Raw genomic sequence first — 23,866 nt, forward strand, 5'->3', positions numbered from 1 at the left:
TCATTTCCTTAATATCTGTATGCTTTTATTAAGTCCTGCAAAGCCTACAAACCTGTTGTTTCTCTTCAGTTCTGACCAATAAAACCCTGTCCTGGCCCTCAGCCTTCTTCATTAAGAGGTGCTGCTAGGAAGAAAGGTGGGGGAAATGAGAGGTATAGTGCAGGTAGAATCAGAGCTTTATGCAAAGCCTGAGAATACTAGAATAAAAGCCCTTGTGCAAGCAATCAAGCTTGTAACCATTCTGTCCTGGATTTTATAATGGAAAAGTGGTATTCTTCAAAGAAGTCTATGAAGGGCTCCCTTGAAAATATCAGGATCTAAAAAAATTATATAATTTCACATGCAATGAAACCCTTAACATCAGAGCATTATGTGTAGATTAGTTGTCATGGAAACCATGCTGGGTTTGAGATTTGACACTCCTGGGTGATTGTAAGAGTCCTGAAGTACTTTGGTTGAAAAGAGCCCTTGAGTTACTTTACTCGATGGAGCTCACCCTACACCTGACTCTTTTTAACATGGTCTGGGATTACTTATTGTGCTAAAGCAATGAACCCAAGAGATTTTTGGATTATTTCTGCTGCTTAGAAAGTGCTGCATTCCTGAGGTGGGAGTCCTGACTGACAACCGGTTCTTCATCAGTGGAAGGGTTGACCTGTGAAGTCGGGTTGTGGCTAGAGGTTGACAGCTATGCATGGCCCACGTCAGTGGCTGTCACCTGCTGCATCCCAGGGAGTCTCAAAATTTGACATAGACCTGGTCTCCTGTAGCCCACTCTAGCTGCCTTGGAAACTTCTTTTCAGACATTTTTCTCCTCTTAGGTTTTCTCCCATAGCTGATTCCAGACACACAGCAGAGATGGCCTCTCCTCTTGTTCCTGTCTTTGTTTCCATGGAAACAGTCAGCTCCTGGGTGGGGATGAAGATGGCCTTGCCTTGTTCTAACTCCATTTGCCTGCTGGGTTGAAAAATTGTTGCAGATCGCTCATCCACTCAAGGGTCTTGGTGATAAAGACTGAACAGTGTCTCAAGGACTTGGAGCTCCAGCAGGGAGCTGCCCATCAGAGTGACCCATGAGCCAAGTTTGCATGTAGAACAGCGGCCTTCGCTCCTCTTTGCTCCTTTTCATCCCCCAGAGCAGAGTGCTAAGCCAGGGAAAGCTGCACAGTGCCTCAGTCCTGACCTGGGGTCAGGTGCCTGCTCTTTCTATTATGACTCTGTCCTGCCTTTGGCTGGTGCTACCTGAACCATAGACATATGGTTGCTGATACATGACAGTTCAGTTTGAACTATACATTTAGTCAAAACCAGGCTTTCAATTTTGATCTTTTTCTGGGCAATAAATTGAGCAGCATCCATATGAGAAATGCAGTGATCCTGGATGAAATAAGGCCTCTCCTGGTTTACACTGGTGGGTCCCCAAGACCCTCCTGTGCTCAGAGGCAGGGCTGTTGGGGAAGGACAGGACCGTGGGGATGCTAGAGTGGACTTGTTTTTAGGAGGTAAGGTCTGGTCAGAAGCGGCAGATCACTGGAGGTGTGACCTGGAAGGGTTTATGACCCTCCCCGACTCCTCCCTTTTCTCTTCCTCTGCTTCCTGACCACCTTAGCTTGAGCAGCTTTTCTTCTCCCATTCACCTGTGCTGTGCTTTCCTACCTTGCAGCTGGTCAACTATGGGCTAAAAACCTGAGTGAAAATAAATATCTTCCCCTTTAAGTCCTAGGTATCAGTTATTTTGTCCCAGTGATGAGAAAATGCTTCAGACAATGCCCAAAGTTCAAACGTTAACAAGGGGCAGGGCCAACGTGTAGACCCCGGTAGCCAGGCTAGCAGTTGCTGTTGCTGGAAATAACTAGGTCATATGTACCAGGCTGTGCCTGGCTAACTAGACTTTATGTAGACTATTTCCACATCCTTGCGGTAACACTGAGGAGCTCTTTGTACTGCTGCTTTACAAATGAGGGAAGAGGTTGGCAGGTGTTGAGTAATGTACTCAAGGTTGTTAGCTGTGGACTGAACCCAACTAGTCTACTCCAGGTTTCTACTGCTGATCATGGGGTTCCCTCGCTCAGCGCTCATGTATGGGATGGGCCATGTCTTGTTTCTCTTTCTCTATCTATCCCGTGACTCACTGAACCATGACTTTGCTGGCTAGGACCTTACTTTTCTTTTGAGTGCAAAAACAATGTCACCCTGTACCCATGTGATATTTGGATGACTGACTCCAGGATGTTGCAGACAGGGAAAAGGCTTCATTGCATCATATAGGAAGCGGGGTGGGGATGATGACTTCGCAGTGTGTAGGGCAGTGTCTGCAGGGAGGTTTCAAGAGGCTCTTGTCCTTTGCTGACCAGATGGGCCAAAGTCCCCCAACCTTGGCTTTTTCAGTGCCTTTTGGGTCATAGGATCGCACACACAAGGTGTCCAGTAGTGAACATGGACAGGTCCTGGTCTTGGATTGAGTTTGCTTCAGTGGAAGAGGAGTCATTAGGACCTCCCACTCCTTAGAGATAGTCTATGGTATGGACACCCACAACGCTAGAGCTGCAGAAGTAGTGGCTGAAGAGGGCTCTTGGGATGTGGGCTTGGAGAGAAAATAGGAAGCATGACAGCAAACGTCCACAGTTGGTGTAAAATCCCCAGGGTGTGGAACAGATAGTCTTGGGTGGGACTATGGTGGGTGACTGGGAGATGTGTGGGTGTGGTGGGTGGTGGTGGTGTGAACCAGATCACACTCCTCCAAGCACCATCTGTGGTCTCTGCGTCCCCTCCCCTTAAATCTGGATGGACTGGTGATGGCTTGCCTGGGCCTGGCTGACTCAGGCATCAGGAGACTTGAGGGGCTGCTTCTTGTTGTTTGTAATGCACTCTCTGGACCTGGCTGCTTCGTAGTGAGAAAGTGGAATGGGACTGAGTAAGTCTACATGGAGAACAACTGAGACCCAGACCTTAGAGCTTATTACTGCCCACAGCCAGAAATACCTTTCAGCCACACAGGTGCCACTTTAGAGGTGGTCTCGGCCCTGCTTAGCTTCCACAGCCATGTGGACCAAAGGAAAGCTGTCCTTATTGACTCCTGCCCAAGTTCCAGATCCATGAGCTAAATTGATGACATCACTGTATTAAGTCACTCAATTTTGGGGTGGCTTTTCAGGCAGCAATGGGTGACTATAGTGGTGGATAACATAGGGAGGATTCTACATAATTACTTGTCCTTAGAGGTGTGTGTATCCCTTTTCTTAGGCCACCTATCCAGTGGTGCAGAATTCATGTTGAATGTGCTCAATTGTTCAAGCACGAAAGGCAGATCTAACTGACTATCAAAGAGTTACATTTTTGTGTGCCTTTTTAACCTTTAAATTTATAAAGGAAATTTCCCACTGTGTCACACTAGCTGAGAACTGCACGGAAAGGCTCAGAATGGCAGAAACTCCCTGAAAGACAAACTTGGACTCTGCTATAATGGGAGCAACAGTAACATCAGGGTCAGACTGAAAAATCAGCCAGATTCTCTTTGCTATTCAAAACTCTGGATTTTCCTCCCAGTATCTCTTCAAAAGCATGGGTTCATTCTCATTTTCCTTGAGAGGCTAGCACATCATTTTCTCTTTCTTTCATAAGAGGAACAGCCACAGGCATGATGGTGCAGTTTAGACAATGTCAGTAAATAAGTTTTTTAAAAAAATATTGAGCAATATTCTCCCAGCGTGTAGGTCCCAGTTTGGGAAAAAAATTAGGGCCTTTTGGAAGCTGCCTTAACTCTTGGGGTCTCTATGGTACCATTCAGCAAATGATCAGCTCTGTGTATCGAACAGCACCCTGGTGGCCTGAAAGAGTTAAAGTAACCTCTGGAAGAGCCCGCAAAGTCCCAGGAAAGAGCTGGGGCCTTGGGAAAGCTGGCTCGAGTACAATTACTGTTCAACTCACAGTGGCCCAATTTGCTTTATTGTAGAGTGCCTCCTGGAGTCCCAGTGCTCCGGAGACAATATAGATGCTTCCGAGTCAACTGCCTGCAAATTGGTCTTCGAAGGGCTTGCTGGTGCAGGGAGGGGGCACGGGTATTTGTTAGAAAGACATCGCAGCAGTGTTTGTGTTCCTGGGGAGAGAAATCATCTTCGCACAGAAGTTCTGAGCCTAGAAGGCAGACTTTCTTTCTAGGGTGGCCGTGTAGGTGACCGGCCACCGAGCTTCAGATGGCTGCCACTGGTTTCTCAGACAGGCACGTGCTGCTTGGCATGACTTGTGCTCATGAACGCATCCACCTCTGGATGCTGACGCTGTGTGCTTCACCTCCAGCTCAGTCTCAGTTTCCAGAAAGGGGGAATAAAGAGAATGCAGGCCTCAAAGGCGTGGGAGAGTTAGCAGAGAAAATGCAAAACTAAGGGCTTGGTCCAGCTTGAGAAATTTGATTTCACTGAATCAAAATAATAACAAGTTAACAGAGAGATCAGAAAACTGAAACAACTGCAGTTGTGTCATAGATCAAAGGCTAATTCCTAATATATAAGATTTTCCTTAAATATATAAACCAGTACAAATCTTTATAGGCTAAGAATAAAATGGGGATTCAGAGAAGCCTGAGAAGCATTTATCCACTCTGGTAATCAAAACAACTGACATAGAGATGAGTTAGATTTTCTTCCATGAGAGGATTTTTTTTTGTTACAGATAAATAGGCATGAGAACACACACATGGGTGTGGAAAATTCAACTTCACATGGAGACCAGGGAGTCTAAGTTGGTAAACTTCATCAAGATAATGAGCTAGCAATATGTACCAAAGCATTGAGAAAGCTTTAATCTGCAATCCTACTTTTTCAAGTTTATCTCAAGGAATTAATTGAATGACTAAAGCAAAGATGGCCATGTAAGATTTGAAAACTGTGTGCTGTGATTCTACATGGTCTGAGTGTGTCCTCTAGGCTGATGTACTAGAAGTTTGTTCTCGAGTGGTGTGGTCTTGAGTGTAGGAAGTTAGGAGGTGGGGTCTCCAGAAGGTGATCACCCCATGGGGCCACTGCTTGGTGCCCTGTGTCCTCCTCTGCATGTGGCTCCCTTTGTCCACTTCTCTGCTATGTGGTGACATAGTCAAGATGCCCTCAACAGATCTCAGACAGATGGGGCCACTTGAGCTGGATCTCCTGCTCCATATAGCCCTTCTTTTTCATATAAAGCTTCGGGGATTTCATTATAGCATCAGAAAAAGGACAAAGCACTGTGTAAGAGGTGGATGAGACATAGCAGTTGACAGGGTAAGGAAGGAGGGAGGAGGCTGCCAGGTCACTCTTGTCATTTCTGTCAGGTGTCTGAGCAAATGGCAGGGCTGTCTGGATACCGGGTGCAGCCATCAGGGGAGGCAAATGGGAGGTCTGGGCACTGGGAGCATGTGTCTGGGCAGCTGTGGGCGAGATGGCATGTGAGCATCTTGGGCTCAGCGGGCACTGAGAGGCGCTCTGTGGGATCCTGGCTGAAGCTGAGGTGAGTGATGGGGAGGCCTCATGGACACATCTTGGCAGGAAAGCCTTCCATAAGGGCTGGCCAGGAGAGAACAAGCCCTGCTTGCAGTGCTGACACCTCTGACCCAGTCCTGTTTGTTGCTCGCCAGGCCTGGAAACACTCCGTGGGCATTGTCTACTTCCCCAGTCTCCAAAAGCTGGCAGAAGATGTTTCCAACCAGCTTGCCCAACAAATCCAGAGTGCCCTGGCCGGGAAGCCTGCAGGTAAAATGGTGGCCTGTGGGAGCACAGGCTGCAGGCAGAGCCCTCCTGTTTCTCAGCTCTGTCTTGGCCTCCTCCCACAGTGAGGCGGTGCCCACAGCAGGGCCTACACTGCTCCACCCCTGAGATCTTTGGGACTGAGGGAAAAGTGGGGCGAAGGCAGGGTCAGAGAGCTTTTCTGCCGACACAAGCAGTCAGACTGCACACACTGCAGACATACAGGTGCAGTCACTCTATGCACTGCATGTATAGACAGCAAACATGTGCAGGCACATAGACCTGTGACACACCCGCACATAAGACTTACAGACACTGATGAAAAACACAGATCAAATACAATCATAGTACACACAGAAATGGTCACACAGAGGTACTACATGTATGTGATTCTCACAGACAGGTCCGCACACAAGGACAGGGACATACAGAGACACACAGTGCCACACACACAGGCACATTTCACACCCAGGTGCACCCCCAGGGCAGTGACTGCAGAGAGCTCAGCCTGGTAAAGATACAGTGGCCAGAGTGCACCTCTTTTGTGGAGTTCTGGGCCTACACTCTTCTGCTCCTGTGACTGGACAAAGTGTTGGTTGCTGCGGGTTGAGGGGCAGGTGGAGCCTGAGCACAAAGCCCACCAGGGATCCCTCCCTTGGGTGAGGAGGCTCCCCAGCAGGAAGCAAGTTCTCACTGGCAGGGCGGGGGGAGCCCCTGCAGTGGCCATTAGGTAGGGGTGGTGGCCCGATGAATCTGTGCTCCAGGCAGACCCACCTGTGTGAGCAGCAGGCTGGGACCTCAGCATGTACAGGGCTGGGTCCCCCAAGAGGGGAACGGGGAGCCCCAGGTAGGAGGAGGTGGGGTGCCCAGGTCCCTGCTGCTTGCTGTGTTCCAGAGGAAGCACGAGTGGCAGCCGGGCAGCTGCTGAGGTGGAGAGGGGACACGGATCAGGACGGCCACCTGCTCCTGAAGTCGGTGTACGTGCTCACCGGGACAGATGAGGTGAGTCCAGCGGCTCTGCCGCGCATTGCCAGTGTGCGGAGGGCTCCGGCTCAGCGGTGGCACACCCCCAGGTGTCTTCCTCTTCTCTGGTTATTTCTGCATCTTTCTCCCTCTCTGCTGCTGAGCCAGAATCTGAAATACAGGTTTGAATCTTGCGTTCCCACTGACAAGAGTTTACCTCTCTGCTGCCTGGCTGTGTCCAACTGTGGAGTCAGAAGCAATCGCCCTTCCATTGTAGGGTCAGTGTAGGTGTGAAGGGCTGATGCTTACTACTTCCTGGCTGTGGAGCATGGCCAGTGCCTCCAACACACAGTGACAGTGAGCCCCTGCCCTCGGGTAGCCTGAGTTTTACTGTGGCAGTGCCATGGCAGTGACAAGAGATTGTTTTGCAAGTGTTAACTCCCTCTGACCCAGAGCCTCTCTGAGCCTTTGTTCTTTTTGTATTTCTTAGTAAACCCACATACTGAGCCATAATGCCCCACTGTGGGCTGAGCTGGGTGTGTTGGCCCTTTGAAGATATAAGTGGCTTGTGTCCTTGCAGGGGAAGTGGTCCTTGGTAGCTGTGGCCACCAGCAGAAGTGGACAAGACCCCATGCAGAGCAGGCCCAGAGACCCTGCATGGCTTGGGAGTAGGTGGGGAACTGCCCGGGGCAGCTCCTTAGAGCAGGGAGTATGGTCTGGGGCAGAGTCAGTGCCAGGTCTTCAGCATGGATTTGGGAAGGACCTCAGGCCATTCCTCATCATGACTGGCCTGAGGCCCAGAACCAGGGCTTGTTATTCCCAGGAGGCCTCTCTGAGGTCTGAGTGGGGACAAGTCCGAACAAGGGCTTTCTATGCACTGGTGCAGGTTTCCCTGAAGCAGAATGGGAAGAAAGAGTGGCTGCCTTGAAGCCTGGGGAGGTTAGAGAGGATAGGGATGGTGGAGTCACAGTCAGCCAGGTGGACGTCACCTCACACAGGACCCTTCAGGGCAGCTGTGTCTCCTGACTCCAGGGAAGGAAGGCCCCGGAGGCTCCATCTTCACTGTCCTGCTATCCTTGTGACTTCTGCTGGTGGCCTCAGGCTGCTGCGTGGCGCTTAGGTTGGCCAGCTTTGGCCCTGGCAGAGTCAGGGATCGGGGCCAGCAGGTGAGTGCCTTGCAGGTGTGTGCTATCACTCACATTCCTGTCGCCAATCATGGAGGCTGTGATTTCCAAGGAAGCCTTTGTTATCAAAATTTTGGTCCTTTTCTCTTTCCTTTCTTTCCTTCTTTCCTCCCTCTCCTACTCCAGATACCTTATAAGACAGATAACCTTACTGAACACACAGTAAGCATTTTATATAAACTTCATCTTCATAGTCCCCTAGGTGGGACCCATGGCTCCCTGCATTTTGCATTTGAAGACGTGGTACTCAGAGAGAAGCGGTGTCCTCGCAGTCCTGACAGTGTGGCCAGGAAGCAGGTCCAGGATCACATATGCTCTTCCCTTGCAGGAGACGCTGGGCACAGTGGCTGAGTCCGGGCTCCCAGCCCTACTCCTCCAGTGCCTGTACCTCTTCTTCGTCTTTCCTGTGGACAGAGATGAGCTCTTAGAGAGTGACCTTCAAGGGCAGAGGATGTTTGTACAGGTGAGAGACACAGGGGCTCTACCACCTAAGGCTGGAACTTGGCTTCTGTAGCGGACTGTCAGGGGTTTCTGGGAGACTTGATTCTCTCAGCCCCTGACCCCCACTGTGAGCACTCATGGCATCCTGTGTCAACTCCCCCGGCTTCTCCTCCAGTCTGTGCTTATGCTTAGGTAGTACCATCCTCTGGCTTCTCAAACCCCTTTTCTCTGGATCTTTCCCATCTGAGAACATGCACACTCAGCCCAACTTACCGAACATTTTGTAAATACAGCCATGTGGCACTTGGTGACAGGACAGTCTCAGAAAGACACCATTATGTTTGGCGACTTTGACATTGAACACCTAAACTTAAGTGATATTGGTTACTATGTGGCTGTTCTCTTGCAATGATCAAGACCTATGGCAAATGTAAGTGGTGTTTTAGGCTAAATTGTTTTTTAACAAGTAGAAGGAGGGCTGGGGGTGTAGCTCCATGGCACAGTGCCTGCCTAGCAAAGGCAAGGCCCTGAGTTCGATTCCCAGCACCAAAAAGCAAAAGCAAAAACAAAAACAAAAACAGAAACAAACAAACCAAGTGGAAGGAATGAACTCTAAACCACTTTGACTGGGCTACATTGAGCCAGCAGTAACTGTCTTGGGCCACATAAAGTATGTATTATAGTTCGTGTGCACATGAACCAAAACTTCCCTTTCAGAACTATTTTTTATTATAACACATGCATGTCCATCCTGCAGGTCACATGTTGCACATGTTACATCTGAGATAACAATAAAAAGGGTAGCACAGTAAGTACAGAAGTCAGAGATGTAGCCGTTCATCCTGACTACTGAGTATTAAGTACTGTGTAAGCTTGTATGTGCTGGACTCTTACACAACTGGTACTGTGTCTGCTCACACCCAGGTTGTCAGGAATACACAAGTAGTATGTGTGCTAGGACATTGTCATGGTGACAGCCACGGCGTCCCTGGGCATTGGGAATGTCTGGGTTCTGCCATGGTCTCCAGGGCCAGTGTCGCATGTGCTGCATCCCTGCTCCTTGTGCACACTCTCGCTGTCCACTGTCCCTCCCGCGGCTCCCCCGGACCACCTGCATAGCCCTGTCTGACATCAGAGGCTGTGTGTGTGTGGCCATCCTTGATCCATGCAGACATAGATGTGACGGGTGAGTGTGGGGTTGGGGATGCTGAGGGAAGGGCTGGGGCTGGGAATTGGATCTGGCTTGAGGTTGCTCAGGGTCATGCCTTGAGCCTCACTGGAGGTCACCTCCTTCCTCTTCTGAGGTGACATCTCAGGCTGCTGTGCAGCAAGGGCTGTTCCTCTTGTCACCTCCGTCTTCCCACCTCCCCTGCCTCTTCCCTGTGGACTCCACTTTATCTGTTGCTGAGTTGCTGTGTCCTCCAGCCACTCCTCCTGCTTCTCTGCTGCCCTGGGTGAGGGCACAGGGGGGCCCCATTCTGTGTTGTCACTGTGTGACCTTCCTTGCCTCCTACCAGGGCTTCTGTGCACACATTCCACAAAGACACCATGCAGCTTGGTGCTAGACCTACACTTGCCACAGTTGGCCTAGTGTCCTCACTTGCATGGGTGACAAAAAAGCGGGGTACCAAGGGCAGACAGCAGTCCATGAAGATGTGTATAGCTGCCCCCCTTTTGTGTACTAGGAATTGAACTCACAACCTCGTGCTTGCTAGGCAGGCCCTGTGCCATTGAGCCGTATTCCCAGCCCCTAGGTGCTCATTTCGTAAGTGCTATGAAGGGACAGTTGGAAGTGCTCTGGGAGATGACAGTGGGGGCAGTTTACACCAGAGAGCATGGCACTCTGTTCTGGGGATGTGGCGTTTGACCAGAGGGCAGCAATTGGGAGGGACACGAGGGTAGCCAGGCCCAGATGCAGTAGGGGAGCAGGGAGGAGGGGGAAGCCAGCAGGAAAATGGTTGTCCAAACTCAAGGGGAGGTCAAGGTTACATGGCCATGTCAGCCTGCAGGGGAGGCTGGAAGTGGGCTCAGTGGCCCAGCTTCATGGCTGTCCAGCTGCTGCTCTGTCACCATACTAGATGGGACAATGAGTTCATTCTGTACAAGGAGCTTGTGACAGTTGCCAAGCTGGGAAAAGGTCCTATTGGACTAGTGAACACCCAAGGGAGAGCTGTACTCATAAAGGGAGGGAAGGCACAGGGCTGGTCCAGGAGGGACTCTTAGGTCCATGCTGGGACCTTTGGATTTTATCCCAAGCTGTTTGGAGGGTATTGGAACTTCCCCTGCTAGCCATGGGGAGGCCAGATTGGTAGGGACAACTGCGATCTCAGTTGGGGTGATGCAAGGTTTAAGGCATGTGGACGCTGTCCTGCCATGTATGCCTGCAGGTCAGAGGAAGACTGTGGTCTGACGTGGAGAGTACAGAAATTGCTTGTAGGAATTATTGGTGCAGATGAGAGCCACATCTCTGCTCTTCTGCCTGAGCTGGCTCTGTTGACAGTTGAGTGGGGCCTGCACTGAGACATGTCCACCAGTGCTCCGCAGAAACAGGGACACATCTGTCAAGGAGGGCAGCTTCCTAAGCTCCTTGTCTTCCTCTGCCTCCCCCTCCTCCCTGTCCTCCCCCTCCCCCTCCTCCCCGTCCTCCTCCTCCTCCTCAGATGTTGCTGAACCTGTGCAGCGAGCCTCAGGCTCTGCAGGGGCTCCTTCCCGGGAGCGAGCTCCAGTCTCTCCTCATCGCCACCACCTGTCTCCGGGAGCACAGCTGCCGCTTCTGGAGAGAGCCCACCTTCTGTGTGCTGAGGGCCATCTCCCGGGCACAGAGTCCCAGCATCGTCCAGTACCTGCAGGGTAGGTCCCAGAGGCCAGGGCTGTGGCCACCCAGGGCTTTCCTGGAACTCTTGGAGCAGGGCTGGGGGCCCACTTTCGGCAACAAGAGCCGTGTATGCTCTGGAAGCTGAGTAGAGGTCTCCGGAGCCAAAGAAGAGAACAGGAGGGTGGTTGGCATTGTGTGGCCCCTTGTGAAAGGCTCCTGTGGCTCACACTGACGCTTTGTTGCTGCAGGAGAAGGAGGAGCCCGTGTGCCAAGCATGCACTGTCCAACACACTGCACTGGGAACTTTTATTTGGAGAGGGTAGTTTGGGTGGGCTTGTGGGGTGAGGACGAGGTGAAGGCATCCCTTAGGGTGGCCTACATGGCTCTCAGAAGAGGCCCTACTGAGTAAAAAGTCCCTGAAAATAAGAGATTTGTGCAAAGGGGCATCCACTAGGACCCATCATCTGACATGGGTCTTCCCTGGACTTTCTGCCTGGGGACCAGCAGATTCTATGTCCAGCCCCACAGCACTTCTAACCCCATTCCTCTGCCCCAGTCCCCTGACACCCTTTTTCCTCTCCCACTTCCTTTTTCTCCCCATTCCTCTTCCTCCTCACATATGCCTTTCCTTCCTGTACTGGGCTCTAGCCCTGCTTCTCCATGTGCTCTACCATACTATGATTTGTGTCCCTTTTTGTGTGACTTAGGACCTGGTCTCTCCCTCTGGCCCGGGAAGAGGGCCTAGAGTCTGTTCCCACTCCTGTGTCGCCTCCAGCCTCCAGAGTGTGTCTGTCCTCCTGACTCTCTGGAAGGCACCTCCCAAGTGAGCCTTCTCTGACCAGAGCTAGCACAGCCATGGGGACTCCTTCCTGGTGGGTGGCAGGAGGGAGGAGGGAGCAGCAGCGGTGCCTGGGCTCAGAGGGGCTGTGCTTCCTTTGCAGCCATGGACTGTGTGCGGCTGTCCGTCCAGAACCTTTCTAAGCTGGCAGACACCCTCCCAGCACCTGAGGTGAGCGAGGCTGTGAGCCTGGTGCTGAGCTTCGTGAAGGACTCCTACGCAGTCTCCTCTGCCCTGCTCCTGGAGTTTGAGAATGGGGAGGGCTACCCTCTGCTTCTCAGGGTGCTCCTGCGGTAAGTGGTTCTGCCTAGAGGAGTGGAACAGACCACTCCAGGCAAGGTCCTCAGAAACACTGGGGTGCCAAGTGTCTCAGCATGGCTTCTGAAATGCAAAGCCCCTTGAGCATGGCCAAAAGAACCCCTTGTTGCAAAGGTAACTGAACATGCAGGTGGGATGCAGACTGCGCCCTCACAGAATTGGTAGTAATGACCTTACCAAGTCTGCATGGTGGCTGGGCCATCTGCATGCTACTGCTGTGCCTTCTACCTGTCAGATCCCAGTGTCTGCAGTGGGGCGTGGGGGGCAGCTTTGAGCTCCTAGCCTGTGAGCTGGAGCTGCAAGTGGTGGGAATGAACACTTCCAGGAGCAGCTTTCTGCTGATGGTTGGTGCAAGTTGATGGGTGAATACCTGGCTAAGTTGTCCTTGGATGTGGGTGTGGGGGCAGGACTACACTGCCTCAACTTCCCCAGAAGGACTACCTTCAGTGAGGTCTGAGGTGGTGATTCCCCATATGGCTTTCCCTACCCTTTCCTTTCTGACAAGCTCTCAGTGAAATCCTCCTCCCTCTTCCAGATTTTGTACTGTAAGAAAAAGAAAGACACCATCCATGAGGGGCTGCTCTCTGATTTGCTGTGTCATGTCTAGGTTGGGCCCTAGGGATCAGAGATGCAAGGGGTGGAACTCAAATTCCTCAGTGGCCCAGACCCTTCAGTGGAGCTAGGGCTTCTGCTGCAGGGCGAGGCTGCTTGTGCTCCTTTGAGCATGGCTTCTGGGTAGCACTGGTTTAAACCGCGGTTCACAGACTTCAAGATGGAGCTAGGCTTGGAGTGTAGAGGAGCTGACTTTGATGGAGAGGAGGAATATCCCTACCCATCAGGAGGTGACCGGATGGAAATACCCTGAAGGTCTCCCTCCAGTGGGACCCCAATCCACTGGCTGTGGCCACCATGGAGGTCTGCATCATGGTATCTTCAGAGCGATTCTTTGTGTCAGTGAATGGTCAACTTCCCAGATGTCCTGTGGAAAGCAGTAGGGAACCAAGCGGGTTCCCAGGCATAGGGGAAGCAGCCACTGGGTGAGGTGCCTTTCCTTCCTGGCCTACCTGCAGCAACACCAAAGTGCTTTTCTTCTGGAAAGGGTGGGGCTGGAGTAGGACTTGAGGGTCCTTCTCCACCACCCCAGGAGTGGGGTGAGGAAGCCTCCCGCCTGCTAGTGCCTAAAACCAAGTGTTAATCTTCAGATAAGCACAGGGAAACCCCATGAAGCCCCGTTCTTTCCACACTATCTACTTGGTTGCTCTTCGGGAATATCAGGTCTCTCATTTTAGGGGTACTCCTGCTCTGTTGGTGCCTTCTGGGGATCTATACAGGGAAGTAGTATTCTCTGAACTGAGATGCAGGCTCTTGAAAGTTCCTTTGAGCAGTAGCCCCCCATTATTGTCTGGATATGTGCTAAGACCCCTTGTGGCTGCCCCAAACATTCATTGACAGGAAGGAGGCCTACACATGCTGTTTTCTTCTGTGTATACATATATATGATAAAATTTAATTTGTAAATTAGGCAAGTACGAAATTAACAATAAGAAATAATGAGATAATCTTATAATAATATACTAGAACAAAAGCTATTTAAACCTTATGAATTGTTTATTTCTGGAATTTTTCAGTTTCATATTTTCAGGTTGTGCTTGGCCCAAGCGTAATGGCCTTCAGGGCCAAGACCCAAAATGAGGGACCTCTGTGTTCCTGTTGCAGTCGCCAGATAGGAGGCTGAGGTGACCTCTAGAGATCTGGGGCTACACCTGCCTGTGGGGCTGCGCTTCCTCTTCTGTGGGCCAGTAGGACACACCTGCATTGCTCCTGCATCCTGCGGGGAGAACACTGCACAAAGGTGTCTGCTCTGTTGTCCCCACAGCTATGACGGGCTGACCCAGGGTGAACTGGACCCCCACTTGGAGGAGCTTGTGGGACTGGTGGTGTGGCTGACGACCTGTGGGAGGTCAGAGCTGAAGGTGTTTGACAGCATCACTTACCCGCAGCTTGAGGGCTTCCAGTTCCATCAGGAGACTTCCGGTGGGTACTTCTTGTGCATCTGGGTGACCAGCGGGGTTGGTGCTATGCCTTGATGCAGCTGTGCAGGACTCCCTCTTTCTGTGTGCACTCGTGTGTGACACAGGGCTCTGCCATAGCCCCTGGGGAGGTGACTGTGGATCTTACATCCTCCTTTATATACTTCCTTCAGTTTGCAACCGCAGCTGTGTCCAATGAAGAAGCTTACTTTTGAGGACTCAAGAAGTGTTGCTTACAAAAGCAGAGGTTCTGTCAGATTATGAGGAGGCCTGTGATGTCACCTCTAACTCGCCTGTGACTTATTCTGAATGATTTGCTTGTATAATGGGGACCAGTGACTCTGAATTGGCCACACAGGCAGACATAGGACATGGACCACTTTCAGACACTTCTCTCGTATCTGAAGCAGACAGGAGGTAGTCATCTTCCTGGTCCCCAGGCACAATACCTGCCAGCTGTATCTTCTACAGCAAGAAAGGTTCTTTTCACCCCAGAGTTTGTAGAGTTCAGTCTATAGTCAGTTGACTGCAAGGAAGGGCAGCCTGGCCCAGGAGCATGGCAGAGCAGGAATGTTCAGGGCATGGTGATCAGGACACAGGGAGGTAAGAGCCAGGGAGACAGACTCTTCCAGGCCACAGCCCCGGTGGCCTGCCTCTTCCAGCCAGGCCCCACCTCCTAAGAGCAAGTTAGCTACAAGCCCCATGATCCAACTGCCTCCTAGAGCCCACAGCTGGCTGGAAACTATGATGGAGGGCTGGGGCCAGAGAGCTGTCTGACAATGCATCTCTGGGAGAAAGAGAATGAAGCCTGGCTTTCAATGGATTGGAAAGGTGAATTCATTGAACAGCTGGTCAGCAGAAAAGACCCTGACTTGCTTGGCTTTTGCATCTTGATTTTTATAGATTCAAATCAACCCTCCCAGCCCAGTGCTAACGAAGGGAAATATAATGTGAGACCATCATGTCATGTTCAATGTAATTTTACTTTTAAATGAGAAGAAATAGGTTAAGTTGTTTTTGATCATAGATTGCATTTAATTTAGTGTAGCTTAAATCTTACATTGGAACCTGTGTCTCTCCAAGCGAATGTCAGTGGCATATTTGCTGTCTTTCCTTCATGTGTCCCCTTGGAAATTGGTGGGAAGCATGGCGTGTTTCGGTCGGGATGGCTGTAGATAGAGACTCGTCTTGACAGCATGGTCGGGCCTTCGTCGTGTGCTAGGTGGTTGGCTCTTTTGGACTGAGATGGAGATGCACTCACAAGACTTAGAAAATAAAAAGTTCAAATGGCATGTCCTAGAGGTGACCCTGGCACACAGCTCTGGACATGGGTAGTATGATCAAAAAAATACAGTGAATGTTTAACTGGGTTTTTTTAAAGTTCTTTTATTTTTATTTATTTATTTTTTTTTTTGAGACAGGGTCTCACAAAGTAGTACAGGCTAACTTTGAACTTACTATGTAACCCAGGCCAGCCTTGAATTTGCATCCATCCTCCTGCCTTAGCCTCCTGAGGGCCAGTTACAGGCATGTGCCACCATGCCTGGCTTTAAATTTTAAAGTTTTATTACAGTAAAAGACACATTGCTGTTAATCTCCTTCAAAACATTGTTTCTCACCTTACGTGAACTTGTGCCCTAGTCCTTTCTGCTTTCTGAAGCAGTTCTGAAGTCCTTTTTCTTGAGTCGCTATAGTTGTACTGTCATGGCTCCCCTGATGTCCTGAATCCATTCAAAACACTGACCTTGCCTGGTCACTTGGCTTAGAGGAAGAGCCCGAATCTCTCGGCACCAGATCCAGTGAGCAAGGTGGGTGCATACACTGTCATGTCTTCATGAGCCCACCTTTCTGTTGGATGGTGCTCAGCCACAGCATTCGTTGCATTTCTGATCACATGTTATAAAGACACTCAGGAAAGAGGAATTCCAGAGCTGCTTCAGAACTTGGAAAAATGATGGGACAAGTGTGCTGAAAATGAGTGGGAGTTTTTGGGAAGGGATTCATCTGAGTGTGTCTTTTATGGAACACCTTTTTAAACTGCAAATATTCACTGCATAGTTTGGTAATCCCTCTCAGACAGAAGAACTAGCTTGCAGAGTGACTGTGACCCTTGTTTTCATTCCCAGGGGTGACTGTTAAGAATCTTCAGGCCTTTCAGGTCCTGCAGAATGTCTTCTACAAAGCCAGTGACTCCGTCCTCTGCACGCAAGTCCTCTTGGCCATCAAGACCATGTGGGCCTGGAACCCACGGAACTTCTTCCTGCTGGAGTGGACGCTGCAGCCCATCTCTCAGTTTGTGGAGCTTGTGCCCTCTAAGCCGCCCCCAGTACAGGAGCACTTCTTCCAGCTGCTGGAGGCCCTGGTGTTCCGGCTGCGCTACGTGCCCCACGAGATTCTGCGCAAAGTGCAGCATCTGATCAAGGAGAGCCCCCAGTCGTCCTGCACCCTTGTGGCCCTGCAGAGCATCCTCAAGATCACCAGCAGTGAACCCCTCTTCACGGATATCTTCCGGGACTCAGGATTGCTGGGCCTACTGCTGGCACAGCTGCGGAAGCAGGCCAAGATCATGCGGAAGTCAGGTGTCACTCTGGGGCCATGGTAGGGGTAGGAAAATGGGCTGAGGCACCAAGAGCCAGGTGTATGCTGTGTGCCAAGGTGCCACCCCTCTATGGAACAGAACAGGGAAGGCAGTTTGTGCCATGGGCATTGTGAGGTTGGAGAAGGGACTCCTGGAAAGCCTGGGGTCCTAAAAAACAAGGAGCCTCCAGACTACCCTATGGGGAAGACAAAGGGGTGGACGTAACTTCAAATGGGCCCTGGGGCCTGTTCTTCCCCTGGCCTGGACATTGTCTGGGTGCAGATGGCAGATGGTGGTGAGGCTTCAGATCCTTGCCAATGCAGCGGATCCTGGGAGGCCTAGAGCTCTGGATGCCGTCCTGGGGCTGAGCTAGGTCTTACATGCAGGCCTAGTGGTCTCCTGCTGGGGAGCAGTCACTAGGGACTTGATGCTTCACAACACCCCTCTGAGTCTTGGGCCCACGTTGTATAGCCCCTGGCCCTGTGTTGACCCCTGCACTGTGGGGTCTCAGCCTCAATTGTCCTGGTGGGGCTTGAGGTCCTTCTGTCTTCATGAAGGGGCCTGATGGTAAGGGGCCACTCTCTGTGGCCTGCAGTCTCACCTGCAGTGATTTCCAAGTAGGAAGAGTGGTGTCATCCCCTTCCCCCATTCCTCTCAGCATTCCCTCCATCATCTACATTGGTGCACTGGGAAGTCAGCCTGGAGGATGGAGAACAGGACCTCAGCATCCCCCAGCTACCCCTCCTCACTTCTTCCTCCTTTCCTCCTCTTCTTCCCATATTGTGCTGACTGGAAGCACCTGGGGCTGAAGAGCCTTTGGCCTCAGAGAATTCTGGCCTAAGCCAAGGCCATCAGCCCCTCTGTTCCTCCAGGCAGCATAGAAGGTGCTGTTAGTGACATAGCTTTGTCTGTGTCACTAACAGGCCAAGGATTTTTGGTGAAATGACTTCACCTCTGTGAGGCTGCTTGCTCCTCTGGGCAACGGTGGTGGGTACATCACAGTGAGGAATGGACCCAGTGCTGTGCTTGGCACATGGCAATCACAGTATCCTGAGGGCCTGTGCTGCTGTTTTGGAGCCTGTAGCAGATGCTCCAAGAGAGGCTCGGGTTGTCTTTGGAGGCCTGGAAGGATCCATGTCCTCCCAGGACTGTTTGCAGATATGGTCAGGATTGAGGTCACGATGGGCTTATGGAGTCATACTGTTTGTGTCTGGCCTCAGGGCAAGGCTCTGGGACAGATTTTGTTATGTGGTTGTTTTTATTGCTTGGCTGATCCTGTGTTACTATAAAGAAATGCCACAGACTGGGTAATTTATAAGGAGAAGTTCTTTAGGCTCTGGCACTGGAGGGTGGAGAGTCTAACTTCAAGGGCCTGGCTTCTGGGGCTGCCCCTGCTGCCTAGTGGAGGGTGTCACTCCCAGCAAGCATGGCAGTTTAGTCCTCATAATGACTTCCTTGTCTGATTATGGGAACCTGCACTCATGACCTCAGCTAGACCTAATTATCTCCCATAGGCTATCCCTCCAAATATCATCAATATGTAAGTTTGGGGATTAAGTTTTTAGCAAGGAAAGTTTGAAGGACATATTTTAAGCAGAGCAAACCTGGTGCCTGAAATCCCATCATGAGTGAAGCTGACATTTTAACTTCTTTTGCTTTCCTACATGTCTGACTGAGTTTAGTGTTTCTGTGTTACCCAAGCTCAGTATTGCTTCTTAGAAGGCTGAGATAATGTTTGATTTTAAGTTCAGACCTGGGGTATTCCTAGGAGAGTCTGAACTGTATGTGGAATGAGGCATCTGATTATAATTTGTGCTTTGAAATGTGTCTTGTTTTTCCTTAGATGCTTGGTCATTCTTGTGCTTACTTATTATTTGTTTATCCCCTAAATATATATTGAGCTTCCAGTTTGCTCATGGATAGTTCTGGAAGAGGTATTGAATGGTGAAGAAAGATACTTTGTTTGTCCTTACGTTTCTAGTGGGCCATGTATTTATTCTCAGATCTCTTGGGCTACCCCACAGCTCCCAGATCATACCATCCCAGGCATGAATGAGAAACTGAAGTGGCCCAGTGAAGCCTGAGTCAGGGCTCCATGTGTCATCTGTGATGTTGCTTTTTGAAGTGTGGTCACCAGCCCAGTCCTGTCAGCCTCCCCTGGCATCTGACAAATACAAATAGTAGGATTGCGTCCAATAGCTACTAACTCAAAAACTTTGGGGATTGGGCCCTGTAAGGGGCTCTGAATTTCACCCATAAGACCACCAGGGGCTCAAATTGGAGAACTATTGAGGGAGCGGGGTTTTTAGGAATTGGGGTACCCATTATCTTATAATGGAAGTATTGTATTGACATCTCCTTAAGAGAGCAGAAAACCAATGTAGGTCATACCATATATTCTTAAAATCACTTTTTGTTGATTCTTTAATATGGCAGGAAGCAAAGAGCCTAGCCCTGGCACCCAGGATCCAGAAGGAGAGCTTACCAGAGTGATGCTGAGAACTGTAGTTGCGCTTCTGAGAGGCTCGGTTCGGAATGCGGGTAAGGATAGTGCCACCCTGTGGTGAAACACTGACTGTCTCCTTATCATCTGTGTGCTGGCTGTCTGCATTCAAAGGGTTTGCTTGGGGAAGAGCCACTTCTATGGCTCTGGCTCATGTCCCTTGGTTAGCTGAGGTTCAGCAATCTTCCATAGGTTGGAAGATTGACACCTTGGTTCGCACTTTTTACTCCTGAGGTTGTAAAACAAGCTTGGTGAACCAAGACTGTGCTTAACCTGACAATTTCTAAATTAAACAGAGCACAGACTCCTTTCCACTTTCGATTGAAATCCATTACTATCCTGGTCTAGTGACTGTAGATCACTGGTGATTGTTGCTTTGGTTTTTTAAGATCTAAAGTGTAAAGACCAGGCAAAGAAAATTAGTTCCTTTTGAAGGAATGTAACTTTATGCCCTTCTTGTGCATGTTGAATTTGGCGACTTTAACCATCTTGAAACTTTTTAGCTTCCTGAGGTCATATGGCTTCCAGGTTTTCAAAACTATGTTTTTCAGTGTACACGTATATGATGTGACACAGGTGCACCAGCAAAGTCACATTCACAAGCTTGCTTGGTGATTTCTCCTCCCTATATGAGGTCTTCATAGATCATTGATATTCAATGTAAAAAAATTACTTCTACAAAGCAGAGAAAAAGTCTCTTAACATTAAATTCCAAAATATTCCCAGGTGACTTGAGATGAGGGAATCAGTCTCTAAAAATTGCTCACCTAAAAGTGTGGCCAAACAAAGGTGAAAGCGGTCAGGAAAGGTTGTCTTTGTGATCTAAGACCCCTCGCTGCAGCCCCTCCTCCCCATCTGTCCCCAGTGGTCCTGAAGGATCATGGCATGGTGCCCTTCATCAAGATCTTCCTGGACGATGAGCGCTACCGCGAGGCCTCACTCAACATCCTAGAGCAGCTCTCGGTCATCAATGCCGAGGAGTATGCAAGCATCATTGTGGGCGCACTGTGCTCCTCCACGCAGGGCGAGTTGCAGCTGAAACTGGATCTCCTACAGGTAATTTCTCATCCTGCTGTGTGGCTGTATCTCATGAGGACAAGTGCCAGGGCACCCCCGTGTGTCCAGATGTTGGACCTTTCGGGGGCCAGTATGCTTGCTAGGTTGTACCTTGTGTTATGTAGAGCTAGCTGCTGTAATCAACAGCCTCCTGTCCTCAGTTGCAGAGGACATTAGGCATTTTTTGTTATGCAGAATCCATCAGTGATTGGGGCCACCACTGAGGGACAGCAGTCACCTGGGCACCCAACTTGGCCAGCAGGCATGGAGGTGGCATACAGTGGGCATGCATTAGCTTCTTTCCTGTTTTCTCTCAGGATGGTGTTGGGGTGGAAGCCCTTGGGTTCAAGGGGATGGGAAACTGAGTCCTTGGCTGGGCGAGTGCTTCCCAGCAGCACTGCCAGTTGTGGAAGTGGACTAGCAGTCAGCTGTGGCAGATGTCCTGGTTAGACACAGGTCATCGTGGAGGGCAAGAAGCAGGAGGGTCCAGCATGGCCTTCCTGGCTCAGGAGAAAGTGAGGCCTGTTGAAGGCAGCACAGGGTCATCCAAGGAGTGTGAGCAGTGAGAACAGAGGGACAAGAGGTCTGGGAGGACAGAAGGAAGTATGTTTTTGTGACATTGCTAATAGTCAGTCAGTACAATAATGTCGATCCTCCTATCTCCTAACCTTTCCATCTATGGCTTTCACAATCTTGTTGCTGTTTCTTCCTTTCATTTCTCTTGTCTTTGTGGTTGATGGTTTTGAAAGATTCTCTTTTCTGGTCACCCAAGCTTGCAGCGGTTGGTGGGACCACAGCGCCATGAGTGTCCCACCCAAAAGTGACAGGTGACCCACGCCATCATGTGGTTGATGGGGGACAAGAGCCCAAACAATGATTTAATTACAGGGCCTCCCTCTTTCCCCCAAAATATCAGTGACAATGATTGCTAGGAAGTACAAAAAGAAAGTTAAATGCGTTAAAAGTTACTTGAGTCTCATAATTATACAAGATAAGGGGGATGGAAAGCAGCCTGCTGAGCAAGGGAGAGAGACATCGAGAACCCATGAGTCACAGACGTCGTATGGAGGGAGCCACGCGCACCCACGTTGATAGCAGCAGAACTCAACAGCTAAGCCTTGCAGGCCACCCGTGTGGCCATTAACAGACGAATGGCTGAACAAAATGGCTTCTATACACAGTGGAGTAGTACTCTGCCATGAAGAAGGATAAGTGTGACTCATTTGTAGGGAAATGGAGGCAGTTTGGGGCCATAATTTTAAGTGAAATAAACCAGATGTGGATAGCTTCCCTTATATGAGAGACTCGAAGTATGAATAATTGAAGGAACAAATGACAGATAGATAATAGGAGATGGGGAGATAGATATTTTGTAAATGAGACTAAAACCAAGAGATGGAAGGAGGGGAGTGAGGGAGAGGACTGGGACCTGAAAAGAGTCAGGGTGTGCCACATATAGGGCCAGCTCTCCACAGTGTGATGCGCACGTGCTGCAGCAGGGACTCAGAAAGAGAGAAATTAGCGAGGGCTTGAGTGGAGCTTGGGGAAAGAGCACCGGCCTAGCACACACGAGGCCCTGGGTTTTATCCCCAGCAACACACACACACAGACACACACACACAGACACACACACACACACATACAGACACACACACACACACAGACACACACACACACACACACACACACGGGGGGGAAGAGAAGGGAAAGAAAGGAAAAGATGTGTTGGGAAGACCTGAGATTCACCCGACCCATTTTCTGGTGTTGTAGGCAAAGGCACCCAGAGCACTTCCTTGACCAAACTAACACCACGCAAGTGCTAAATGGTGACGTTAGCGTAGGCCTAAGACGGCAGCCAAAGGCCCAGTGACCTTCCGCCTCACTGTGCTGCGCTCCCATCTCACCTCCTGTGTCTGGGTTCGCAGTCTGATTTACGTTTCCATGCGGACAGAGAAGGCATGATCGAAACGCTGCAGGCTCTGGCCTTCAGCGGGCCTGCAGTCATCTCGGATACTTTTACACTGAAGGTCAAGCAGATCTGCAGAGCAGAAAGTTTTGCTTCTCTTCAGAGAGTGAAAGAATCTTCCTGCCCAACATGGAAGAGGGCTTTGCCCTGTGTGTGGAGCGTTCCTGTTATTTACTCTACAGCGCAGAGGCGTCTTATTGGAGTGCTGGCCCTTGGGTAATAGACTGAATTTCTGGAATTAGCAATATAAAGCCATTATGGTGTTTTACAGACTCAATATCATTTCAGAACCGGGCTATCAGGAGAGCACGTAGGGAATGAGTGCTCAGTGAGCTTATTTAACAAAGTTTTAGCCTGAGCTCAGTGTGCTGGGTCCTGCTGGGCAGTCGGAAGGCCCCGGGAGCCGCCGTCACACTGCAGGAACTGGGGCTGTGAGCACAGCACTGTCCCCAGAGCCTCGTCCAGACGCGCCTGCCACTGAGTCACGGGAGTCACTAGTGAATACTCACTGGGATTGAACGTGAGATCTACCAGCTTCCTTTAATCATTCTGGGAGCCCCTGGGAACTTCGGAAGCAAAGATGCAAAATGAGCATTTTCGGACCGGATCTCCCTTCTCAGAAGTTGCGAGGCACTGTGTCTACATAGTGGGTCAGATAATGAGGTGGGGGAAGTGCCACCGTATTGGCACCCCAGAGGGTGGGGCAGGCAGGGCCCCTCCTGATGAAGGGCTGCCATCTCTGAAGTGAGGACACATCGTGGAGCCACCCCTGTGTCTTTTCCTGACCACCAACTTAGGGAGCGTGTTTCCAAATCTAGTGGTTCTTCCATGCCGACGCTGTAGTGCACGTGACTGCGCCACCAATCCTGGCAAGCAATAACTGAGTTAAAGGATAATGTAAGCAAATGAATTCCCTCCCCACAGCCAGTGGGACCGTGATTGGGTTATGCACAAATTCAGATTGATTTGCTAATATACATTTAGCTGTTCAACTCTGAACTTAATTGCATTACCTCACCGGTCTTCCAGCATGACACATGGAAAATTATGAGGAATAACAAATAATAGAATGTGAAATAAATCCTGTTAGCCCTAACATAGTTAGCGTTTTGCAGCCCACATCCATCCTAGAGATTCAAGCCGGAGGAATACTAACTCAGAGACGATGACACAGTAACTGAGTTAGGGATGGGAAAATGTGCTTAACGCTGACCTTTCCTGAAATGTGTCAACCCGAGCCTGATTACTTTGACTTCGGCTGATTGAATTTACTCCCTTCCACAGCCTTGAAGCCCTCGGTGATGCATTGCCATGCAAAGTTGAGCGACAGTAATGCAGACCCTCTTCCTAGGCTCCCGGTTCCTGACAAATCGCTTCCCCAAGTAGTGGAGTATTTATTTTCCTTGATGATAGAAATGTTTCTCTTTAGTTGCTATGAAATTAAGCCTTTGTAATTGGATT

General features: G+C 50.2%; 1 protein-coding gene across 3 annotated transcripts in view; it reads left to right on the forward strand.

Annotated features, from left to right (window-relative positions):
* The window catches only part of Wdfy4 (WDFY family member 4), a 240,968-nt gene that overhangs the window by 20,047 nt on the left and 197,055 nt on the right, over positions 1-23,866 (forward strand). For all 3 annotated transcript variants that reach the window (XM_004646962.2, XM_023707249.1, XM_023707250.1), the window contains exons 3-11: positions 5,605-5,719; positions 6,609-6,715; positions 8,189-8,323; positions 10,962-11,151; positions 12,058-12,247; positions 14,149-14,306; positions 16,429-16,881; positions 19,317-19,421; positions 20,249-20,439. In XM_004646962.2, coding sequence (XP_004647019.1) covers positions 5,605-5,719; positions 6,609-6,715; positions 8,189-8,323; positions 10,962-11,151; positions 12,058-12,247; positions 14,149-14,306; positions 16,429-16,881; positions 19,317-19,421; positions 20,249-20,439 — 1,644 coding nt within the window. The remainder of the gene's footprint in view (positions 1-5,604; positions 5,720-6,608; positions 6,716-8,188; positions 8,324-10,961; positions 11,152-12,057; positions 12,248-14,148; positions 14,307-16,428; positions 16,882-19,316; positions 19,422-20,248; positions 20,440-23,866) is intronic.

Source organism: Octodon degus, unplaced genomic scaffold (assembly GCF_000260255.1).
Source record: "Octodon degus isolate 3935 unplaced genomic scaffold, OctDeg1.0 scaffold00285, whole genome shotgun sequence".
NCBI lineage: Eukaryota > Metazoa > Chordata > Mammalia > Rodentia > Octodontidae > Octodon > Octodon degus.